General features: G+C 36.2%; 1 protein-coding gene across 3 annotated transcripts in view; it reads right to left on the bottom strand.

Annotated features, from left to right (window-relative positions):
• The window catches only part of UMAD1 (UBAP1-MVB12-associated (UMA) domain containing 1), a 204,954-nt gene that overhangs the window by 62,207 nt on the left and 121,558 nt on the right, over positions 1-21,189 (bottom strand). For all 3 annotated transcript variants that reach the window (XM_045564863.1, XM_045564864.1, XM_045564865.1), the window contains one exon: positions 16,464-16,537. In XM_045564863.1, the coding sequence (XP_045420819.1) occupies positions 16,464-16,537 (74 nt within the window). The remainder of the gene's footprint in view (positions 1-16,463; positions 16,538-21,189) is intronic.

Below are 21,189 nucleotides of genomic sequence, written 5' to 3'. Positions count from 1 at the left end.
TGTCAATAGGCGTGGAAAAAAACAAGTAACATTCACAGAGATTTATCCAACTAAAATGGCCCTCCTCTTTCTGATATGATTCAGTGGCCCTTCTGCATAAGTGGGATTTCTGCAACTCCCAGCGCTCGTACATCATACTTATGAAGACCCTGCAGAAATCACACTTATACAGCTCTCAGCAATTTTACATTCTTCCAGTAATTACCGGTAACTTATCAGATATAACAAGATAGAAACAATTATTGAATGTAAACATTATTTGATACATTAAAAATTGGGGATTAAAAATTTGAGAAGCAATAATATATATTCACAGTTTGAAGAAAATCTTCAGATGCTTATCTTTCCAATTTTTGTGCAAAAAAAGTCCTGCACTATGAGAGCAAAACATATACAAAAAGATCCTGAGGAATCACTGCTTTAAAATAAGAGAAACAACATTTTGAATAATTTAAAAATACAATTAAAAATGTGTTTTCAGTCAGAAATGGATGCCAAAACAGTTGATATATAGAAAAAAAACAATTAAAAACACAACTGAGTTTTGAGGAAAGTCATAATACATAATCAATACAAAATCAATGTGGCAGGTTAAATTGGAAAAGAGAGGTGAGAGTCATTTGAGGACCTGGGAATTAGAATCGCCATTCAGCTGGCATAAGGGAATGATTAAAACTAACAGAAACTGTGAAGAACCTGGTGAGAAAATTCAATGCGGAGAGATGGGGTAATTTTACAAACATACTCCCACTACTCTGCATTGAAAAGTAAGGAACTTGTCTAAAGTTACAGTTTTTCAGGGCTTGGAGTAATGAACCAGACAAGTTATTCTGACTTTGGTCTAATCTAAGTGTTCCTGCACACATCAAACATTAACATTTACGGGTGGCAGATACATGCCACGCACGGTGCTAGGCACAGGGAACACAATAATGAGTCAACTTGGATCCCCACTTTACGACATTCCTGCTCATGATATAAGAAGCTAGAACACAGGGAAGTGCAAGGTGCTAACAAAGCAGAAGAGAGGACTTCATCTTGCCTAGGGGAGACAAAGATGGCATCAAAGATGAAAGATATTTGAACAGAGGTTTGAAGGATGAATAGGAATTTGCCAAGTGAACAAGAGGGGTCTGGGATAATGAAAGCTCTCCAGGAAAGGGAGAGAAATTACACATGCAAACTTCCAGGAGAAAGGAGTATGCTCGAGATATGGTAAGAACCAGCAAATTGGTTTCCCTGATCATCACCTAAGTGCACATTTGGGAATAACACCAATTGGGTTTTGGACTAAGGTGGGGGGTGGGGGGAGGGGATGGGTGTATACCTACATGATGAGTGCGATGTGCACTGTCTGGGGAATGGACACGCTTGAAGCTCTGACTCAGGGGGATGGGCAGGACATGGGCAATATATATAACCTGAACTTTTGTATCCCCATGATAAGCTGAAATAAAAAAGAAAAAAGAGCCGGGCGCGGTGGCTCACGCCTGTAATCCTAGCTCTGGGAGGCCGAGGCGGGTGGATCGCTCGAGGTCAGGAGTTCGAGACCAGCCTGAGTGAGACCCCGTCTCTACTAAAAATAGAAAGAAATTATCTGGCCAACTAAAAATATATATAGCAAAAAAAATTAGCCGGGCATGGTGGCACATGCCTGTAGTCCCAGCTACTCGGGAGGCTGAGGCAGTAGGATTGCTTAAGCCCAGGAGTGTGAGGTTGCTGTGAGCTAGGCTGACGCCACGGCACTCACTCTAGCCCGGGCAACAAAGTGACACTCTGTCTCAAAAAAAAAAAGAAAAAAAAAAAGATATGGTAAGAAGCTCTGAACGGGGACATAGAACAGACCTGGATGTTTATACACAGGGGTGGGACCAAATCATGAAGGGCCATGCGCATCAGACTAAAGTCAGTGGATTTTATCCATAGGCAGCTGAGGAGCTTCTGATGCCATCAAGCAGGGAAACCACATGGTCAGATATGTGGGCAAATGACTGGACTGTATGAAGGTAAGACTGGGGGTCAGGGGCCATTACAGAAACTCTCTGCAACAGTCCGTGTGAACGATAATAAGGCCTGTATTATTGTAGTTTGCAGTGGGGAGGCAGAGGAAAGGACAGATAAGCGAGGTAGGCAGAGGAGGTAGAAACAAAGTGACCTGGTGATCAACTGGGTTCATTTAGGAAGAGGAAGAAGTCAAGGATAATTCCCAGGCTTCTGACTTGAGAAGATACATCTCTATACCAAGTCATTCTATCAGCTTTCAATTTTGGATTTTGGCTGTCTGGCATTGGTCACTGCTGCTTTGTCACACTTCCTTTGTCCTAAATAATGTCCCTTAGTGCTATTGACTCTGGATGCAGAAATCCCTAGGCAGCCATCACCACCTCTGAGTGGTGGTGATGAGAGAAAAACACCACCTCTGCCTCTCCCAGCCTCCGTCTACAGCCTTCGGCAACCGACAGCAGCAACCTTTTATATAACGCTTTTAGTTCTGCACACAAATCATTTAAGTCAATATAGAGTTATTGTGGACCTCAGTGGTACAAGGCACTACAGAAAACGGAAGCGAAGTGCAATAGCAGGTTTCTGCAGGGTTATTTATGTAGTAGAGACAGGAAAGCAGTATGGTGCAAAGCAAAGGTTTTGTGGTCAGTCAGGCGCGAGGCTGAATTCCGGCTCCATTAATGTTACTGGTTTTGTGACCTTGGGAAGTTGATATTCCTGAACCTTGGGGTTTGCTCCTCTAATAAAATATATAGATAGAATCATCTACCTCATCTGTGAAAAGTAATGAGATAATATATGTATCTCCTACCAGCACCATGCCTAGCTTACCAGAGATTTAAAAAAAAAAAATAAATGTCCTTCTTTACTTCCTGTCCTCTTTTGACTACTCAGAAACTTCCTGCCTCCAAATAGAATCCAGTCATCACCAACGGGTGCTTCTCCCTACTTGTCCCCCCATCACCACTGATGTTTACTGTTGGAAAGATTAAGCTTCTAAAAGCAAAACAGGTTGATATCTATATCAAAGACTGATTGTAGTCTACCTCCCTTTCAAGCTAAAAAACATTCCCAGGCTCCCTTGCCACTAGAGGTGTCGCAATATAGACAGTAAAACTCTGTTAGAGTGTTTTGGAAAGTTTATAGATACAGGCACTTTTATTTTTCCTTTGCTGTTTTCCTCCTTCCAGCTTCCTGGAGAGTAAACGTGATGGCTGGAGCTGCAATAGCTATCTTGCAACTATGAGGAAAAGAGACTCATAGGACCTAGGCCTTGACATCCCTGAGCTCTTGAATCAATGCTTCAACCATCTTCCACCAGAGTTCTCATCACATGGGAAAAATAAAGCCCTAAATTAAACCATTACCTTTCTGGTCTCTGTAACTCTCAGCTGGGCATAGTTCCTAACCAATTTAATCCCTCCCACCGTACTTCAGCATGATTTTCAAGGCATCAATTATAATTTCCTTCTAATTTAAAAAGAAACTAACACCAAGTGTCTAATATATATCAGACACTATGTATACAGACATATAAATACATATTATATATTGACCCATAAATTCTTACAGTAACCCTGTACGTTAAGTGGTGAAGTCAAGATCCAAGCTCCAAGGGTGTTTGATGATGAAGTTCATGATCTTGTAGCTATCCACACTACCGCAGGGGTTCTGTGAGTTTGCTACTGTGAGAAACCATCACTCCCAAGACAATCTCTCTTTCTCTCAGTTGGGTAGTCACTTTTCCTACATCCTCTATGCTGATATCCTAAATCCACCTGGTGAGCCATCTAAAAGGTATATCTAGAGCATGGTAAAAAAAAAAAAGTATATGTAGAAAGAAACCATAAAGTGGCTGATGTGGCAAGTAGTGAGAGCTGCAGGTGCCTGGGGTACACCCTGTCTGAAAGCAGCTGGATGAAGCTGATGACCTAGAAAGGAGGCTCCTTTCACCTGCATCCTCCACTCAACAAGGACACTGAGGAAATCACATTACACTGGAGATTAGTGTGTAGCCACCTGCCAGCCTCCACCTGAAGTTTGGAGCGAGGTTAATTAAGGTGCTCAATGTAACACACATTCTCGTGTGAAAAAAACCTAAGTATAGTTTTATCTCATATTATTTCTTGAAAGAAAGAGGAGCAAAAGAAGATTAAAATTGGGGATTATATATATATCACTAATAAACGATTAAAATAAAAAGCATCCTCTAAATATAATTTTTTTGTGTAAGTATTACATAAATATACATACATATTTTAAGCCTTTCCTCTACAAAATGAATCTGAAGCAGCCAACAAGATTCCTATATATATGAATAAGTAAATATATATATATGAATAAGTAAATATATATATATGAATAAATTTAAAAATCATGTCCAAGGGAAATAGAGCATTAGGTAAGATGAAAATAAAGTATGCAGATGCATATCTCATAAGGTCCTATGGAAATATTAATACTAAAACTGAGCTGTAAATTTAGGTCTGAGCTTCCTTCTAGCCCAAGAAAATGGAAGAAAAATGACTAGGCACAAAATTCAAAATGACCATGAGAAACAGAGACTACTGCCACCTCAGGAGAAACAAAATATTTTCTGTTAATATAAAAGCAGTAAGAAATCAAAGACCTAAGTGGGACTTCACAGAGGGGAAACGATGTAATGCGACAGACAACGTCTTAGCAATACCTCTGTAATAAATATCAGAGTGTACTCCACACAACAGTTTCTGAGAGCTATTCAATCAAGCTGAAAAACAGTTCAGGGAAGGCAATCTGTGCAGGACTAAGGCAATGAGGTAGAAATATACAGCTCTCCAATGGAATGGCTCGAGCTAGTCATAAATCCCAGAATATCTTGATGAAAAAATAAACAGCATGTTCTTCAAACTATTCTCCAACAGAAACCAACCTAATCAGTAGGGTTATGCAATGGGTTGTTGACTCTTCTCAGTTAAAAAGTTCTGAGAAAGTTTGAATATGCTTTTTATTATGTAAATGGTACTTCAGTCCACTATCACTGTGCTCTTAGGTATAATATATGCCAGTCTTTTCTCTGCAAGTGGCACAAAAAGGAAGAGAAATGTGGGTTGCTATTACTTCAAAAAAAAATTATGGCTTTTAGCTTTTATATTAGGAGGTTCTAGTATATATATCTTTCTATTACATAACTGGTATTAGAAAAAAATTTATGAACTCACACCCATAATGATTTTCTAACTAATTTAAAAGGTGATGTGTGAAAGGTATTTTCCTAAGAATATGACATCCCAAAAGTAGATATTAAACAGTCCTTGTCTGTGTGAAAATTAATCTCAATTATTGAACAGGGTAAAAAGAACACAGGAGTTCATTAAGAACAAACAAAAAATCTGGCACGCAGTAAGGAATGGGCCTGCTAGGTCTGGAAAGAAATGCAAAATCTATGTAAATTTCGCTGAGCTTAACTAAAGTATGATTTTTTCTACATATTCAAGCCGGTGCACTCTTGTAGGCATAGTCACAAAAAGAATCCTCAATAGGTACAAGGAATATTCAGACAATGTCAATTAGACCAATTACATACCTGCATGCTACTTTTCCATTGCCTGAAGACACAGATGAAATTTATCCTTCAACAAGGAATTCTCTAGTGTGTGACGACACCATAAATGTGGTTGTACCTTAATTTGAACGCTTTATATAGTCTCGAGAAGTTACGACTGTAATATGAACCAAAGAAGGACAAAATAAGGACCATTTGCTACTAATTAAAAAACAAGGAAGTAGAAAAAAAGATGGCTGTGGGAAATCGAGAACAGTTGTTCTCCCAACATGGACCTCTCACCCTGCTGATTTGTGCTTTTTAAACCTGCTAAAGTGAAAACTGGAAACAATGGCAGCAAGGTGACTACCAAAGTATACACAGAATATTCTATTTGGTTCTTTAAATAACAATTCTAAATTAGAGACAGAAAACTAGATTAGGTAAGCAAAAAGCTAGTATTTCCACATTTTGGTTTTCCTTCTAAATATGTATAATTAACACATATTGGATCTAATGTAGCTTCAGGCAATGCAGTAGCAAGTTTTTAGTTCTTTGATTCTAACTGCAATCAATTGCGATCAATCAACAAATGAGGTAGGCAGTTAATGTTACACAACTTTAACAAACTAAGATTGCTAAAATTGAATATCATTGTAATCATTTTAAGCTACCTAGCTTCATCAAGCAGAGCTACAAAAGCAGCAGGTTAGCGGGCTTCTGGCAGGGAATAATTGGTGCTGAGCAACAGACTGTGTACATGAGCAGAAACATTGCATAACACTCACATTACTGGCTTACCCACACCATATGTGCAGTTTGGATGGAAACAGGGGCAGCTCTCATACACCTCACATGGTTTGGCCTCACTGGCTGGATGAATGAACGTTAGGTTTCAGTGTGCTAGTTAACCCTAATGGAAGCCAGAAGAAAGTACCAGAATTATGACCTTTCAATTATAATTTTTTCCCAGGAAAACAGAAATTGTGACACAGAGGTAATGGTAACAAAAATGTACACATTTGAAGTTAAGGAAAAGACCTTTACAAACTTTGATAAGCAGGCCTTAGGTAAGCTTATCTTGGCAGTGTTTTGGGCAAATAACCTATGCTATCTGATTGTCAAATACAAAAATCAAGAGTCTATAGACTAAAAAACATAATAAAAAGTATCTTTAATTGTCCTTTATAAGTGGCTGAATTTATCATTTCCCAAAACATACTTTGTTAGTGAGAGCAAGGATCTTTGAAGTGATTTTTGCAGTCTGACAATTTACCTGCAAGGACTGTTGAACTATTCCTTCTTAACAGGCATAAAGCTTGATTAATCAATGCCTAAAATCTCTTCATTATGCAGCGGACCCCCCACCCCTCCTTCCCCCCATCAAAGCAGTATTATAAAGGTTAGCATTTGGTGGCAAAACTCCAATTTGTTTTCCAAAGAGGTAAAGAGCCACGACTTCTGGGGAAGAAGAGATCTCAGACATTGTATCTAATCCACCTACTTCATGAACTAAGAATTGAAGTTGAAGAGAAGCTTAGCAACATGACCTAAATCATATACTTAGCGAGCAAAGGAGTCCAGCAAAAGTGTACTTTCTATTCTATTATATGGCCCAGCAGTTCAGAGAAAATAAAGGTTGGAGAAATGCATTCTACAAAATCTTCTTACCAAAAGGTATCCTGCATAAGAGGATAAACACATCAAAGAGTTAAATTTACTGTTCAAATGACAGAGTGCAATAATCTAACTGTGCTTCACTTTCCAAAGAAATCAGAAATGACAAAGGGTTTTTATATTAGGAGAGACAAAGAAGGAACAAAAATACTGGCATTGCTCTGATAAAATTATATTCTCATAAACTAATTATTATAAAGGTAGAAATTAGTATTTTCAAATTAAGAGTCTCAGCATCATAGATATAAAGGAAGAAGTGAGATCTTTAGACAAATACAATTTCAAACTAGTAGGCTCACAAACTTTTTTCAGGAAAAAATATGCCTTTGTAAGCGGCACAATGATACTGACAGGCTGATTAATGAGAAAAGTTTGGGCTGTGCAATGTCCAATGAGATATGAAGAATAACCTCCAAGTTACCTCACTCTTCTCCCTGCTGGAAAGGTCCCTGGGTGTCAGGGGACAGATGTTTTGACAAATATTGATCAGATGTGGTGCTCTGTGATCAACTAATTAAGAGATCTTACACCTAAATGAGCCAAGGCAGGAAAGCGCAAACGTATCTCCTTAAAGATCATCCTCAATAGATTGATTGTTCTACTGTTTTATTATACAAAATAGTTCTTCTATTAGGCAAAAACTGTCCTTGAGTGAATATATTATTTCTTTATTACCAACATTACTATCACTTAAAATATAAGATAATTCATTGTAGACAAATTGGAAGATGAGAACATTGGAAAGAATGAATTAACCTATATATCTGTCATCCCAAATGCAACTAATATTAGTGCTTTTATGTATCACATCATATTTTTCTGCAGTTTTTACATAGCAGCAATCATACTATACATACAATTTTATAGATCATATTTTAACTAAAATTATCAAACCAAGTACTGTATCTTTATATTTTATTGAAAACTCATCATCAGTGTCATTTATGAAAACTGAAAAATATGCTACTGAGTAAATATGCCATCTTTTTTGCACTTAAAACTTGTGGATTTAAAAGATTATTTTCTTAGAACAGAATCCTAAAAGTGGAATTACTGTCAAAGTACATTAACATCTTTATGGCTCTTAATACTTATTGCCAAACTGCTTTCCAAAAATAATTGTACCAATTTAATCTGCCTTCAATATCAATATCCATTATATTTGTATTGGGACTATGAATATCTTATGAGAATAAACAGTTTTATAATCATCTTTATATACCCAACACTTTAAATATATATACTTACATACCATGTTATACTAAAAAATTCTTAGAAACCAAAATCCTGGCATCCAGTAGAACTTTTCCTACATTTGAAATTGTTCTTGAGAATCACCCCCTCCAGTCTCCTTTTTCCTACACCCCCAATTCTTCTCCACACAGAACCCAGTTTGTAATGCACTAATCTTATTCTCTTCTTTTAAGGAATGGTAGCCAAAGTCTGCAACATGTGGAATTCACAAAGTTCAAGGATATTCTCCTTCATTTTTATAACTATCTGAAATAAAATCAACAAGGAAATTGGTCCCTACAGAGTGTAAAGGCTCCTACAGCTCTGTGAAAGACATAATAGAAGTATGAAAACACATCAGAAGAAAAATTAACATGTTTCATTGATACATGCATCCCATATCTTTTTCAAAAAATCAACTTTAGCCTGAGGAAAGAGGATGGATGGGGAAAAGGAAAATGTTTGATTAAAGGGTACAAAGTTTCAGTGAGACAGGAGGAATAAGCTAGTGATCTATTATACAGAATGGTAACTAACAATTAATAATATATTGTATATTTCAAAATCACTGAAAGAGATTTTAAGTGCTTTCACCATAAAAAAATGGTATGTGAGGTGATGAATTTGTTAATTAACCTGATTTAATCATTCCACATTATAAAAATATATCAAAACATTGCATTGTACCCCATTAATATATACAATTTTTATTTGTCAATTAAAAATAAAAATGAATTGAATAAAAAAACTTTTGTTCCCTAAATTACTGAACTATGAATTCTACATGTAACTCAACTATTTACACATACACAATGCAGCTTCCATACCAAGTTCAAAAGTACTCACACTTTTGTTTACAATTGTACAGTATTCGAAAATTACCACTGAGGACTAGAGTTAGAAGTGTGCTTGAAATTACCTGAATAAACAAAGTCCCCAAATCCTTACCTTATCTTCCAGAAATTCTAATATCATGCACCTAACAAGTTTAGCAAAACAGTTTTTATTGTTATTGCTACTACCTTATTTACTGTTTTTGTAACTGCTTGTCTATTAAATTTCCTAGTACAAATCTGCCATAAGATTATTGTAAGTCTTCATTAAGAAATTTATATTAAATAAGCAATAAGCTACTTTGGCTAACAGAAGTTGGGGGAGATATTAGTGTCACAGTTTATTATGATAAATAATTTTTGTGTCTTCTGTCATTATAACCACAGGAGTATCTCAATACCACCAGCTGATAATAATCTTTATAAATCTTACTTTGCAGCTATACCATCTGTTAGTTATTATTTTATATGTGTCTCAATATGCACATGTGAATTAGTTATCACCCAAGATAAATACACAAATGGAATTATGGTTTGGGGGGGAGTTTTTTATTGGCTTGTTTTTGTATTTTATTATCTTTTGCCCAGTAAGTAAATAAAAATAAGTAGGTAAATAAAAATATTCCTTAGTCTTAGAGATCAAAAATAAGGGCAAATTTTAAAAATATTTTGTGCAGTTACAAATATAAGACATTTAAGTTCAATAAACACTTCATCTAAAAATATATGCTAAAACTAGGTTAAAATTCACAGTCACCAAAATTAGATATTGTTATATTAAAAACTGAAACTTACATATTCACAACTCCCAAAACACATCTACAAAACCAAAAAGAACAGGTAACTGGTAAATCAGTAGCTAATAAGGTTCCAGTTTTCAATATTTTACAACACTTTCCAAGACTGAAAATTTGAAAAGAATGACTACTTGCTTACTTGTAATGTTTATTCTCTTAAGAGATGAGTCATAATGGTAAAAACTCAAAACCGGGCCCCCTGCAAATCTGTGGGTTTATCCCTCTGAGCTGTAACAGGCTCCTAGACTGCAGAAGACAGTAAGTAGCTGCAACGTCCTTACAACTCACTATCAAGTTTACCCAGAAGGGTTATAAGAAAAAAGAAGAAACAAAAGGATGTGGATAATCCTCTAATTGAATAATTAGTTCAAATTATAACTTTTCCCCCAAGTACTAGAGTCTAATAACTTTAATTTTTTTTTTTTTTAAATAGAGACAGGGTCTTACACCATCACCCAGGCTAAAGTACAGTGGCACAATCACAGCTCTCGGCAACCTCAAACACTTGGGCTCAAGCGATCCTCCTGCCCCACTCTCCTGACTAGCTAGGACTACAGGTGTGTGCCACCAAGTCCAGCTAATTTTTTTTGTTTTTAATTTTTGTAGAGACAGAGTCTCCCTGTGTTGCCCAGGCTGGTGAGCCACCATACTTGGCCATGACTTTAATTTTATAATAATAAGCCCAAACGTGGGTTTGTAGGAGCTCACTCTATACACACCAAAAATATGGTGAATTTTGTTAAAAGTTACAAATTACTCTTAAAACATGAACTAAAGCACAACTTCACAAAAATCACATTTTGATGACTAGATAGTTCAATGATAATTAGTTATCCTAATTTAGGTGATGATATCTTAGGATCATACAAAGGAAACTATAAGGTAGAAACAATATTAACTATTAATAATTTAAGTTATTACTGAGAGAAACCCTAAACTACTTTAGGAGGGGGCATGAAAAGAGACAAATGAACCCTTCAGGAAATACTGAAAAATTATGATTTTTCTGGATGCTACATTATTGTCAGTTTTACGAACTACAAAATCCTCCTAATGAATGTAAGCCAATTTGCTACTTTTCATAGACATCTTTTGTGAAAATTATTCAAACATCTCATAAGCCAAACTCTGTAAAAATTAACCTGATGTTCAAACCAGATCCCCTTTTTCGAATTCTATTCCATCTAGATGTTAGAATTTACACGATGCCTAGAGACGTACTTGGATAGAGAACATGGTTTTGAAATACAGTTGGGCTATAAAATGTGTGGAAAAATATCACAGACTACTTAACAAAATATTTTAACTGCCATTAAAACTACACTGTATCATAGGCCAAGTTATATTCATTTCATTTTTTAACCCTTTATTTTCTGTCATTGAGATTCATGTGTGTAGAGCAGTTTTGTACTAAGACTTGCTTCTGTATTTCTAAAATGTTAATGAAGAGTTTCATTTCTCAGTAACTTCTTAATCATATAAAATTAATCAGATAATTAGATACTCCTTCCTCTACTGAAATCTCATAGTTATCTTTGTAGTTATGGAGCTTAAGGAACTTATTTTATTCTACTTTACAATACAGTGACTTGGTGAATTTTCTAATTTTCCATGAATAGATTGAGAATTCCTGCATCTGTAAGTCAGAGTCACTGAGTCTTACATATCTTTATATTCTCCCTACGCCCCATGTCTAACACAATTCCTTAAAAATAGGCAATCTGTATATTTATCTGAATTCACCAAAAAACCTATTTTGCTATACTAAAAGCTACCTTTTCCAAAAGGTCCTTAGAAAAGCAAGTATATTTTGGCAACTACAAATGGTATTTTTAAGCTTTATGGAACCCATACTAATTTACTGACTCTGTTTATCATTATAAATAATATTTAAACATTTCTTGTATGTCATTAAAAATTAAAATAGTGAGAATCTTTCCTATTAGTACAATAGTTACAATTTCTTGATCAGATGTACATATTTTAAAAAATGAACTGAAGTTACTAAACTTTTCCTTGCTAATATAGTAAGAGTGCCAAAACTAATGTAAATTAACAGATTTTTTTCAATGAGTACAAAGAAATGTAAGAAAATCCTTTTTTACAGTGAGAAGAGATAGAACCATGTGTTTATAATGTAAAGTAAAAAACAGAATTTAATGAATATAAGTGAATCCCTTATTTATTCATTGATCTATCCAGAAACCATTGACAGGGCATTTACACCACATCACATGTGTCCAACAGTGTGACAGTTGCTGAGGCCATTTATAAAGCTAATTAAGGTGTAGTCCTACCTTCCAGGAACTCAAACTACAGAGAAGTCAAAAAAGACAGCATAAGCATTAAGAGGACATCGGGGTTATGGCTGGCTGGGAAAGCAGAGAAAAAGGTTCACAAAGGAGGGTTTGAACAGGGAGTTTAAGCTTTATTATGCAGGTTTCAAGGAATTTTTTGAGTGTGGAAGTAACAAAACCTGCTGTCCTTTTTTAGAAAGAGATTTGGGAAAGAAACTGCTCATCTAATAATAGTCTAGTGAACAGATGAAGACCTAGTTGGGGTACGAGAAACCAGATTTGGAAGGTATTTGGGAGGCAGAATCAATAGGACTTGATGATAGATTTGATGAGGAGGTGAGAAGAATGTGTCAAGATGACATTTAGGTCTTTAACCTGGCAGATGGATGATGACATTAAATGAAATCTAGATTATCAGTTAACAAGTATTTATTGAGCACCTCCTATGTACCAGACACTATTCTAGGCATACAAAGTCTGTTTTCATTCTAGCCAAGGGAGGCAAATGGTAAACAAATGAATAATCTGAGATAGTGATAAATGTGATGGAGAAAATAAAAGAGGGTTACGTGATAGTGACAGGGGCACTTTGGCTGAGGTAGTCATGACAAGTGGCACTTGCATGATAAGGAAGGAGTCAAGTGAAACTCTGCTTAAAATAAAGGGCTACCAAATACAAAGGCTGAGATGGGAAAGAGCTTAACATCATCAAGGGATAAAAAGGCAGGTGGCGCATGGGAATGCGGATGGAGGTGTGCAAAGAACATGGCATTCCTGCAGCCCACTGCAAGGAACTTAGTGTTTGCTTTAGTTACAGTGGATAGCCAACAGATTATAAACCAAGGAGTGATGTGATGTGACATATTTCTGTCTGCTACGTGGAGAATGGGCTTAAGGGGGAAGAATGGAGGCCTGGTAAAAGTGGTGGCTTAGACTGTCCTAACAGCGACTATGTTGGGACACAGATTCCAGATACAGAGACCAAGATGACTGGACTTGCTGATGGACTGGAAATGGAGTGTGAGGGAAAGAGAGGTGACAAGGGTCCTGCAGATAGAGGATGATGATATTAAACCACACATAGAGGATGATGATATTAAAAAGAGATGATAAAGACTTGGGCAGAGAGAAGATTCTGCATGGTGGGGCCAGGAATCAATCGTTCTTCTTTGGTCAAGTAAAGGCTGAACTACCTACCTAGAAAATTGTAAGTGAAATGTTATGCAGGCAGTTGGATATAGTCTAGAACTCAGGGGAGAGGTCTAGGTAGAGATATATTTTGGGAGTCATCAGCCTCTACATAGAACTTTTATTTATTTTTATTTATTTTATTTTTAATTATTATGGGCACATAATAGTCATATACATATATTGGGTACATATAATGTTTTATACAGGCATCCAATGTGTAATAATTAAATCAGGGTAATTGGGGTATCCATCACCTCAGGCATTTATCATTTCTTTGTGGTAGGAACATCACAATTCCACCCTTTTAGTTATTTTAAAGTATGCCCCAACTTATTGTTGACTGCAGTCACTTTGTTGTTTATCAAATATTCATTCTATCTAACTACATAACTACATTTTTGTACCCATTAACCATCCCCACTTTATCCTCCCCTCCCTACTACTCTTCTCAGCCTCTGGTAGCCATCATTCTACTCTCTGTCTCCACAAAATCAATTGTTTTAATTTTTAGTTCCTACATATGAGTGGGAACATGTGAAATTTGTCTTTCTGTGCTTGGCTTATTTCACTTAACATAATGTTATACAGCTCCATCTATGTTGTTGTAAATGGCAGGATTTCATTCTTTTTGTGCCTATATAATATTCCATTGTGTATATGTACCACATTTTCTTTATCCATTCATCCATTGATGGACACTTAGGTTGATTCCAAATCTTGGCTATTGTGAAGTGAATAGTGCTGGGGAGTGGGGAGTGTGCAGCAGTATTTTTTAGTTTTGGATTTTTAAAGGAGAGAAATAATGACTTCCATGTTAGATGCTTATTATCAAAGAAAATAATTATTTGGCTTTCTGTGGAAAAACACATACAGCTTCTAAAATATTTTATTATTATCCTCATGCACTGTGGTTTAAGCCTGGTCTCATTTATAGTCTGCCTGAGTCTTTTTTGCTACATCAGTGAGCTCTCTGATAGCAAACACTGTCATCCCAACACCCAGGAGCTACGTAGATGGAAGGCACATAAGAAATATCTATTATAGTGTAAATTTATATATCCAGCCTTAATAATTAACAAATTGATTGTATCAATGGGGAGACTAGAAAGTAGCACAATAATGAGCTAGTTTCAAATCTCTAGGAATCGTAATCTTAAAAGTTTCCTTAAGAATTAATCTTGGAATTCTTTCTATCAGTGAATCAACTTTGAAAAATAATCAGGTTCTACAGACATTTCCAATAAATCACATAACTGTTATAGTCTGAGTGTTTGTATACCCCCCAAAATTCCTATGTTGAAACTTAATCCCCCAGCTGACTGTATTAGGAGGTTGGGCCTTTGGGAGGTGATTAGGTCATGAGGGTGGAGCCCTCATTAATGGGATTAGTGCCCTTATAAGGGGCTGAAGAAACCAGAATTCTCCCTTTACCATGTGAAGACACAGTGAGAAGGCATCATCTATGAACCAAAAAGTGGGTCCTCACCAGACACCAAATCTGCCAGTGCCTTCATCTTGGGCTTTCCAGCCTCCAGAACTAAATAAATAAATTTCTGCTGTTTACAACCTACCCATTTTATGGCATTTAGTTATAGTAGCCAAACAGACCAAGACACTGACTAAGCAGTTAAACTCAAGTAATCATGGATGATTTATGAACCATCCTGGTAGTTATTTGCCAAATCCCAAATACATAAACCTTTATTTCCTGTCAGAGATGCTACACATGGTCAGCATTATTAGTTGAATAATTTATTCAACTAAATGCTTGAATAAATGAAAGAGAGCAAGCTGCTTCAATGCTAAGCTGAACATTTTTCTTTGTCCTTGTATCTGTTATTTTCACCACTATATCTTTGGCTCCTTACACAGTGCCTCGCATATAGTCAGTGTTTAATACATATGTGTTGCATGCATGAGTGAAAGAATGAACCCAAAATTTTATGAGAAAGATGATTCTTTTCTTCCTCCCCCTGAATTTACTTCTTATATCACATCTTTAAATTTTTTCCTTGATTGTAAAATATTTGCTCACTGGGAAAAATATGAATATAAAAAATAAAAATCTCTCTTCTCAAAATAAATATAACTCTATTTATAACTCATTAAGCTATTCATTTAACAAATTTTTTTTGATTGCCTACTCTGTGCTAAGCGTTGGGGATATTATGGTGAATCAAACTGGCCAGATCCCTGTGCTGGTTGTAGGTAGCAATATCCTCATGTGCTACAAGTAAAGTACTGGCAGAGGTGTATCACCATGGAGAAAGTTTCAAAATTCATGGATATCCTCTACACCCTAACAGTTAACATTCCTCTTATGTCTTCAAGATGATTATGTCAGTGATTAAATATTATGTATTTCTACATATACTGACATTAGTACATGTATTATTTGTATTAAATTAAATAATTATTATTAAAAGTATTCTAACTACATTTTAAGTACCCTCAAAGAGCAAATGGTTTTCACATATGAAAAAGAACAAGCACCACAATTAGCCTAGTCTTTCTTCAGAACATTTTCAAAGAGTATACTTTAATGCTAGAAATAGTAAGGCAATATAACTCTGAATGGGTTATTGTCAAACCTTTCTCTATAGTTTATACACTGTCTATTTACTCAAATGTATTAAAAATAATCACTTAACTAAAATAGTTTAAATATTTTAACTTAAGGGCTCAATTCCTCTTTTATTAACAGAAAGTTCCATTTCCAGCACTAGGAAAAGCTTAGTCACTCCCTGTACCATGATCCACCAACTTTCAGCAGATCACCTACTTCTTCATATCTAGGCACCTGTCTGCATGGCAAGAGCAGAAGTTATTATTCATCCTCAGAGAATGTGTAGTCATAGCACCTTGTTCAGTTTTACCCCAAAAGGACTCTTGATGGTGTTTCACTTACCTCCAGTGGTTGGTTGCCTTCAGCTTCTGGAGTTTTACCTTTTGCTGACATTCTTTGCTCATTTGCAGTATCTCCTAAGAGGCAAAAAAAAAAAAAAAAAAAGGAAAAAACTTTACCATACTATTGAGGCCAAACTGTCTTCTATTTGTTTGAAATATCTTTTGTTATTATATGTTTCACATCATGAAAGCAACCACTATTTCCTTTGTTGCAAAGTAAACAAGTTAATTTTTAAGACAGTAATTTATACAGGTCTCATAAATCATCCATAAATACATATATATACAACCTAAACCGGAAACATATCCTGTTTTATATAGATTTATTCTGGAAAAATCAAATAAATTCATATTTTGTAAATCAGGTCATATTCCAAATAAACTAAGAAAGCTTATGACTTAATATAAGGCAAATTATTTGATATAAAAACTCTTTATGATATGAATATCTTCCAAATTAGTTTTTCTTAGGGTTTACGCTTTCAAAGTTTATTTGTGTCTCTGTGGATTTGCCTTGGAGTAGATATAGATGTTTGTATGTAATAATTAACCAAATGCAAGACAATCATTATAACAGGAAAGAACAATGAACAAATGAATAAGTTAGCCTTCAGTTAACACTTTGATTCCTAAGAATAGGCCTGGGTGGGCTATATTGCTAAATGAGTTGGTGACTAGGCTAGCTCAAAGGATACGGGGCAGACACAAACATAGTTGGGTAAGTATAAGCATAGTTTAATTTATTAATGGCCTATTTTATTAATTATCACTAATGGACCATGATTAACACATGATAGGTAGAGACTACCAATTAGCCTACTTCTATCAGAGATGAATTTAGCAATTTGTAAATTGCTCTTCCTATAAAATTAAGCCATTTTAGGAATGTCCACAACAGGGAAGATTACCAAATTCACAGATGATGGTTGGCTGACACTAAAGGTTAGGAATTTGTTAATATAAAAAAGGTCATGAGTCTTGATTGGAAATAAAGTATGAAAATCTTGGCTGAGCTTAACTTTTCCATATGAAACACAAAAGTGAAGTTTCCCAAAGGCTATAATCAAGAAAGAGCCTCATGAGAATTTCAAAGGATTAAACACAATCTTGTTTAATTCTGAAATCAAGAAGCAAGAACTAAATTGGTAGTTTATTTACTTAAGGTAAATTAACTCCCCAAAATGTTTAAAACCCAAGAACTTCAATGAGCATTCCAGCTTTGTCCTCAGTTTTGTGTAACATTATTATTGTTAGGTAAGGCCCAGTGTACAAAAGGTGTTCAGTAAACGTTGGTTGAATAAATCGGTGCACTTCTCTTTGTAGTTTCCTATCTATTAATATAAAACTGTCACAAAATAAGACTTAATGGTATATAATAAAAACTATATTGGAGCATATAGCAGTGCCTTCCTTCTAAAACACATTCCGTGCATGCCTATACTCTCAGCTACTTGGAAGGCTGAAGTGGGGTCATCTTCCAAGCTCAGGAGTTCGAGGCTGCGGTAAACTATGATGGTGCCTCTGCACTCCAGCCTGCGTGACAGATCAAGACTCCATCTCAACCAATCAATCAAATTATTTTATAAAGGCAAATTTATTAAATACCACTTCGATTTTTTAAAAATATTGAAACAAAAGCACTAGGAACTTATGGGTTATATCTGTAGAATAATAAAGTTCACTGTTAAGTAAAAATTAAATCCACCTAGTCTTGTGACCTAGGATGTCCAGCAACTATTTTGATTGATTTTTAAAGAGCTCATTTACACTGACCATTTATTGGCACATCATGAAGAGCATTATTATCAGAAATCCCCCTTCTTTCTGAAATTTATGGATAAGGGAAGCCCAAAATTACAGGTGGAGTAACCAATGCACAAGGAGTTTAGTTCACAAGAGTATAGTTATACTTAAGAGACCACAACATGAGCAGCCAAAGCAATATAAATCTCTGTACAATGAAGTCAAGACTGTGTTTAACAATGCACATGCATGATGTTTATAAGAAAATATGTATAACCCACTATAAAAGGTAATTTACTCTAAGAAAGATTATTTATCTTTTAAAATGATTACTGTTTCATCCCCAGCCACAGAAAAACACTATATTTGGCTAAAATCACCCAGCAAAGTCTATGCTTTCTTTGCCATTTTCGGATTTCATGGTGTATATCTATACAAAACTTTCTCCATTTTTCCCTGCTGCTTAAAAAGCTAGGTTATCAGCCTGTATTCTTGACTTCGCACAACATATCTGCCTGGAAGCAATTGTAGGATCACTATTTACTGAAATGTCATGTCTGGTGATGACTCAGGACAATAACTGATTACAAGGAAAATTGCCATCTGCAAGATTATTTCTCTATAAACAAAGGCACAAAATGAAAGCTAAACAAACAACAAACAGAAAAGAACAGGTCACAACGAAACAATTTTTGGAGTTTTCTCCCATTGAAGAATTATTTTATCATGGTAAAAATTCAGTTATTTTCTATATTTTCTATAAGCCACATAAAAGTTAGATAAATTAATTTAATGATAAATAAACAAAGACAGATATGAGAAATGTGAAATAAGGTACTTTGGTTTTCAAATATCAGTTAACTCTAATTTATAGATTGGATAGATTAAAAAATTCCATTTGCAAGTCCACCATTCAAAAAGAAGAACAAAAAAACCCCAACATTTTCATAATAATGTACCTTTAATAAAGACTTTTTAAAAACATCACATCTGATTATTGTTGGACAAACACAGTAAAATAATCTGCCCCCTACCCCGCACCCCTAGTTTACAGTGAGTGAACCCTGAAGGGCAGAGGCACTCAGTGAACTGCTCAGGGTCTCCCAGGTGGAAGCAGGCACATGGGAGCAGAACCTGGTCTCCTGACATCTCTGTGGACTCTGTGGTCTGGTGGAAGGTTCCAGTGGTTGAGGGCTGAAGTGGGAGCAATTAAGAGTTAGGGAACAGGATGTGAAAAGAAGAGCCAAGAGCTTGCAAAGGAAGCTCTGATGGCAGTATCTTGTACCGGTACAGGCCCTGCCCCTCTACCCCCAGACACTTCTTTCTCCTCCTTTTTGCTTCCATAAGCCCCACAGATTATCTGTTTTCTTACCTTTCCAATGATGACGCCAAATACTGTTGACTAGGGCAATCCTCTGTCCTTCCTTCTAACCCTTGAAAGCAGATACACAGTTCCTTTGATATTTCTCCAGAAGTTTGTAAGGCTAGAAACAATTTTATAAAAGACAAAAGCTCCTCTTATACCACCACAACCATTCATTTAGAGTGAGTAAATGATAAAGGTGACATATACATACTAATGAAACTCTTTCAGAACTTAAAAGCCTGAAGTGAAACTCATCTATATTTTAGATAAGGGATTGGCAAATGTTTTCCTGTAAAGGGCCAGATAGTAAACATTTTAGACTTTGCAGGCCATATGGTCTCTGTCACAGCTTCACAACTCTACCATTATATTCAAAAGCAGCCACAGAAAATACGTAAACTAATCAGTGTGGCTGTGTTCCAATAAAATTTTATTTACAAAAACAGATGGCAGTCTGTAGTTTCCTAATCCCTGTTTTAGAAGAATGCATGCATCCCACCTTTTCTAGGATAAATAGTTGACTGGTGTTTGAGTAACATAAGGAGATGAGAAAGGGACGGTCGTTAGAGTATCATCATGACCCCATTCTACTGGGTGAAGATGGGTTGAGGGAGAGGAGAAATGGTGGTGAAGAGTGAGTACCAGACACAGGGGAAGGTGGAAAGGAGGGAAACTCCCAGGGATGGGAGAGGAAACAAATGCCTACTTGGCTCACCCAGACAAGGCTTGTCTGGAGGGGTTGGTAATGGGTGGGAAAGGGAGTAGACACTTGCTTCCCACTCCTTATGCCTTCTCAATGTGGAGAGGGTTCTATTACCATTCACCCCAGGCCTCTTTGCACGTTCATGTCCATTGGTTGGTGAGTTTGGTAGACTCAGTGGCAAATGGTTCTGCCCCTTCTCCTTCCCCTTCTCTTGAGAATGGAAGGACCACAGATGGCATGTTCCTGCCTGGTCTGATTCTCTGCAGAGACCTCCTCCCATTTGGGGAAGCCTGGCCAGTCCTGCATATCCTATAACTGAATGAACTCAATCTAATTCTGGGGATTCAGATTAGGAAACCTGTTTGCTCCCTGTTACAAGCCACATTCTTCAACACCAGCTTTACAGGCAATAAAGATGAGAATTTGGTCTCCATCTGTTCCTTCCTCCCCGCCCCCCTCAATTGGCCAGATCTCATCTCAGGAAGAGGGCTGTTATTATTGGCACACCCTTGAGCCCAAAAGGACTGGAAATGGGCTGGTGTGGACTGGGTTGGAGCCTGCCTGCATACAAAAAGCTGTGAATACACAAAACGGTTTTCTTTTTCTCTTCTTTAATTAGAGAGAATTTATCTAGGACTCCATACCTGAGAATGCAATCTACAAAACACTGGTCCCAAGGGGTTCACAAGGAAAATATACTTTTATGATCAAAAGTATGAGAAAAACCTGCAGAGTGTGAGTTCTCTTCCAGCTGTTTTTCAATGCACTTTAGCTTCTGAGAAATTCTGCAGTAAATAAACTTTCAAATTTTTTTCACTATGTATTTGACTATGGAGCCATTGTATTCACCTGACACTTATTAAACATCCTGCAGAGGTCCATTAACACACCATGGGAGACGCTGATATAACATTT

The sequence above is a fragment of the Lemur catta genome, chromosome 11, assembly GCF_020740605.2.
Source record: "Lemur catta isolate mLemCat1 chromosome 11, mLemCat1.pri, whole genome shotgun sequence".
NCBI lineage: Eukaryota > Metazoa > Chordata > Mammalia > Primates > Lemuridae > Lemur > Lemur catta.
The sequence above is the reverse complement of the archived record's forward strand: the minus strand, read 5'-3'. Positions and strand labels throughout refer to the sequence as shown.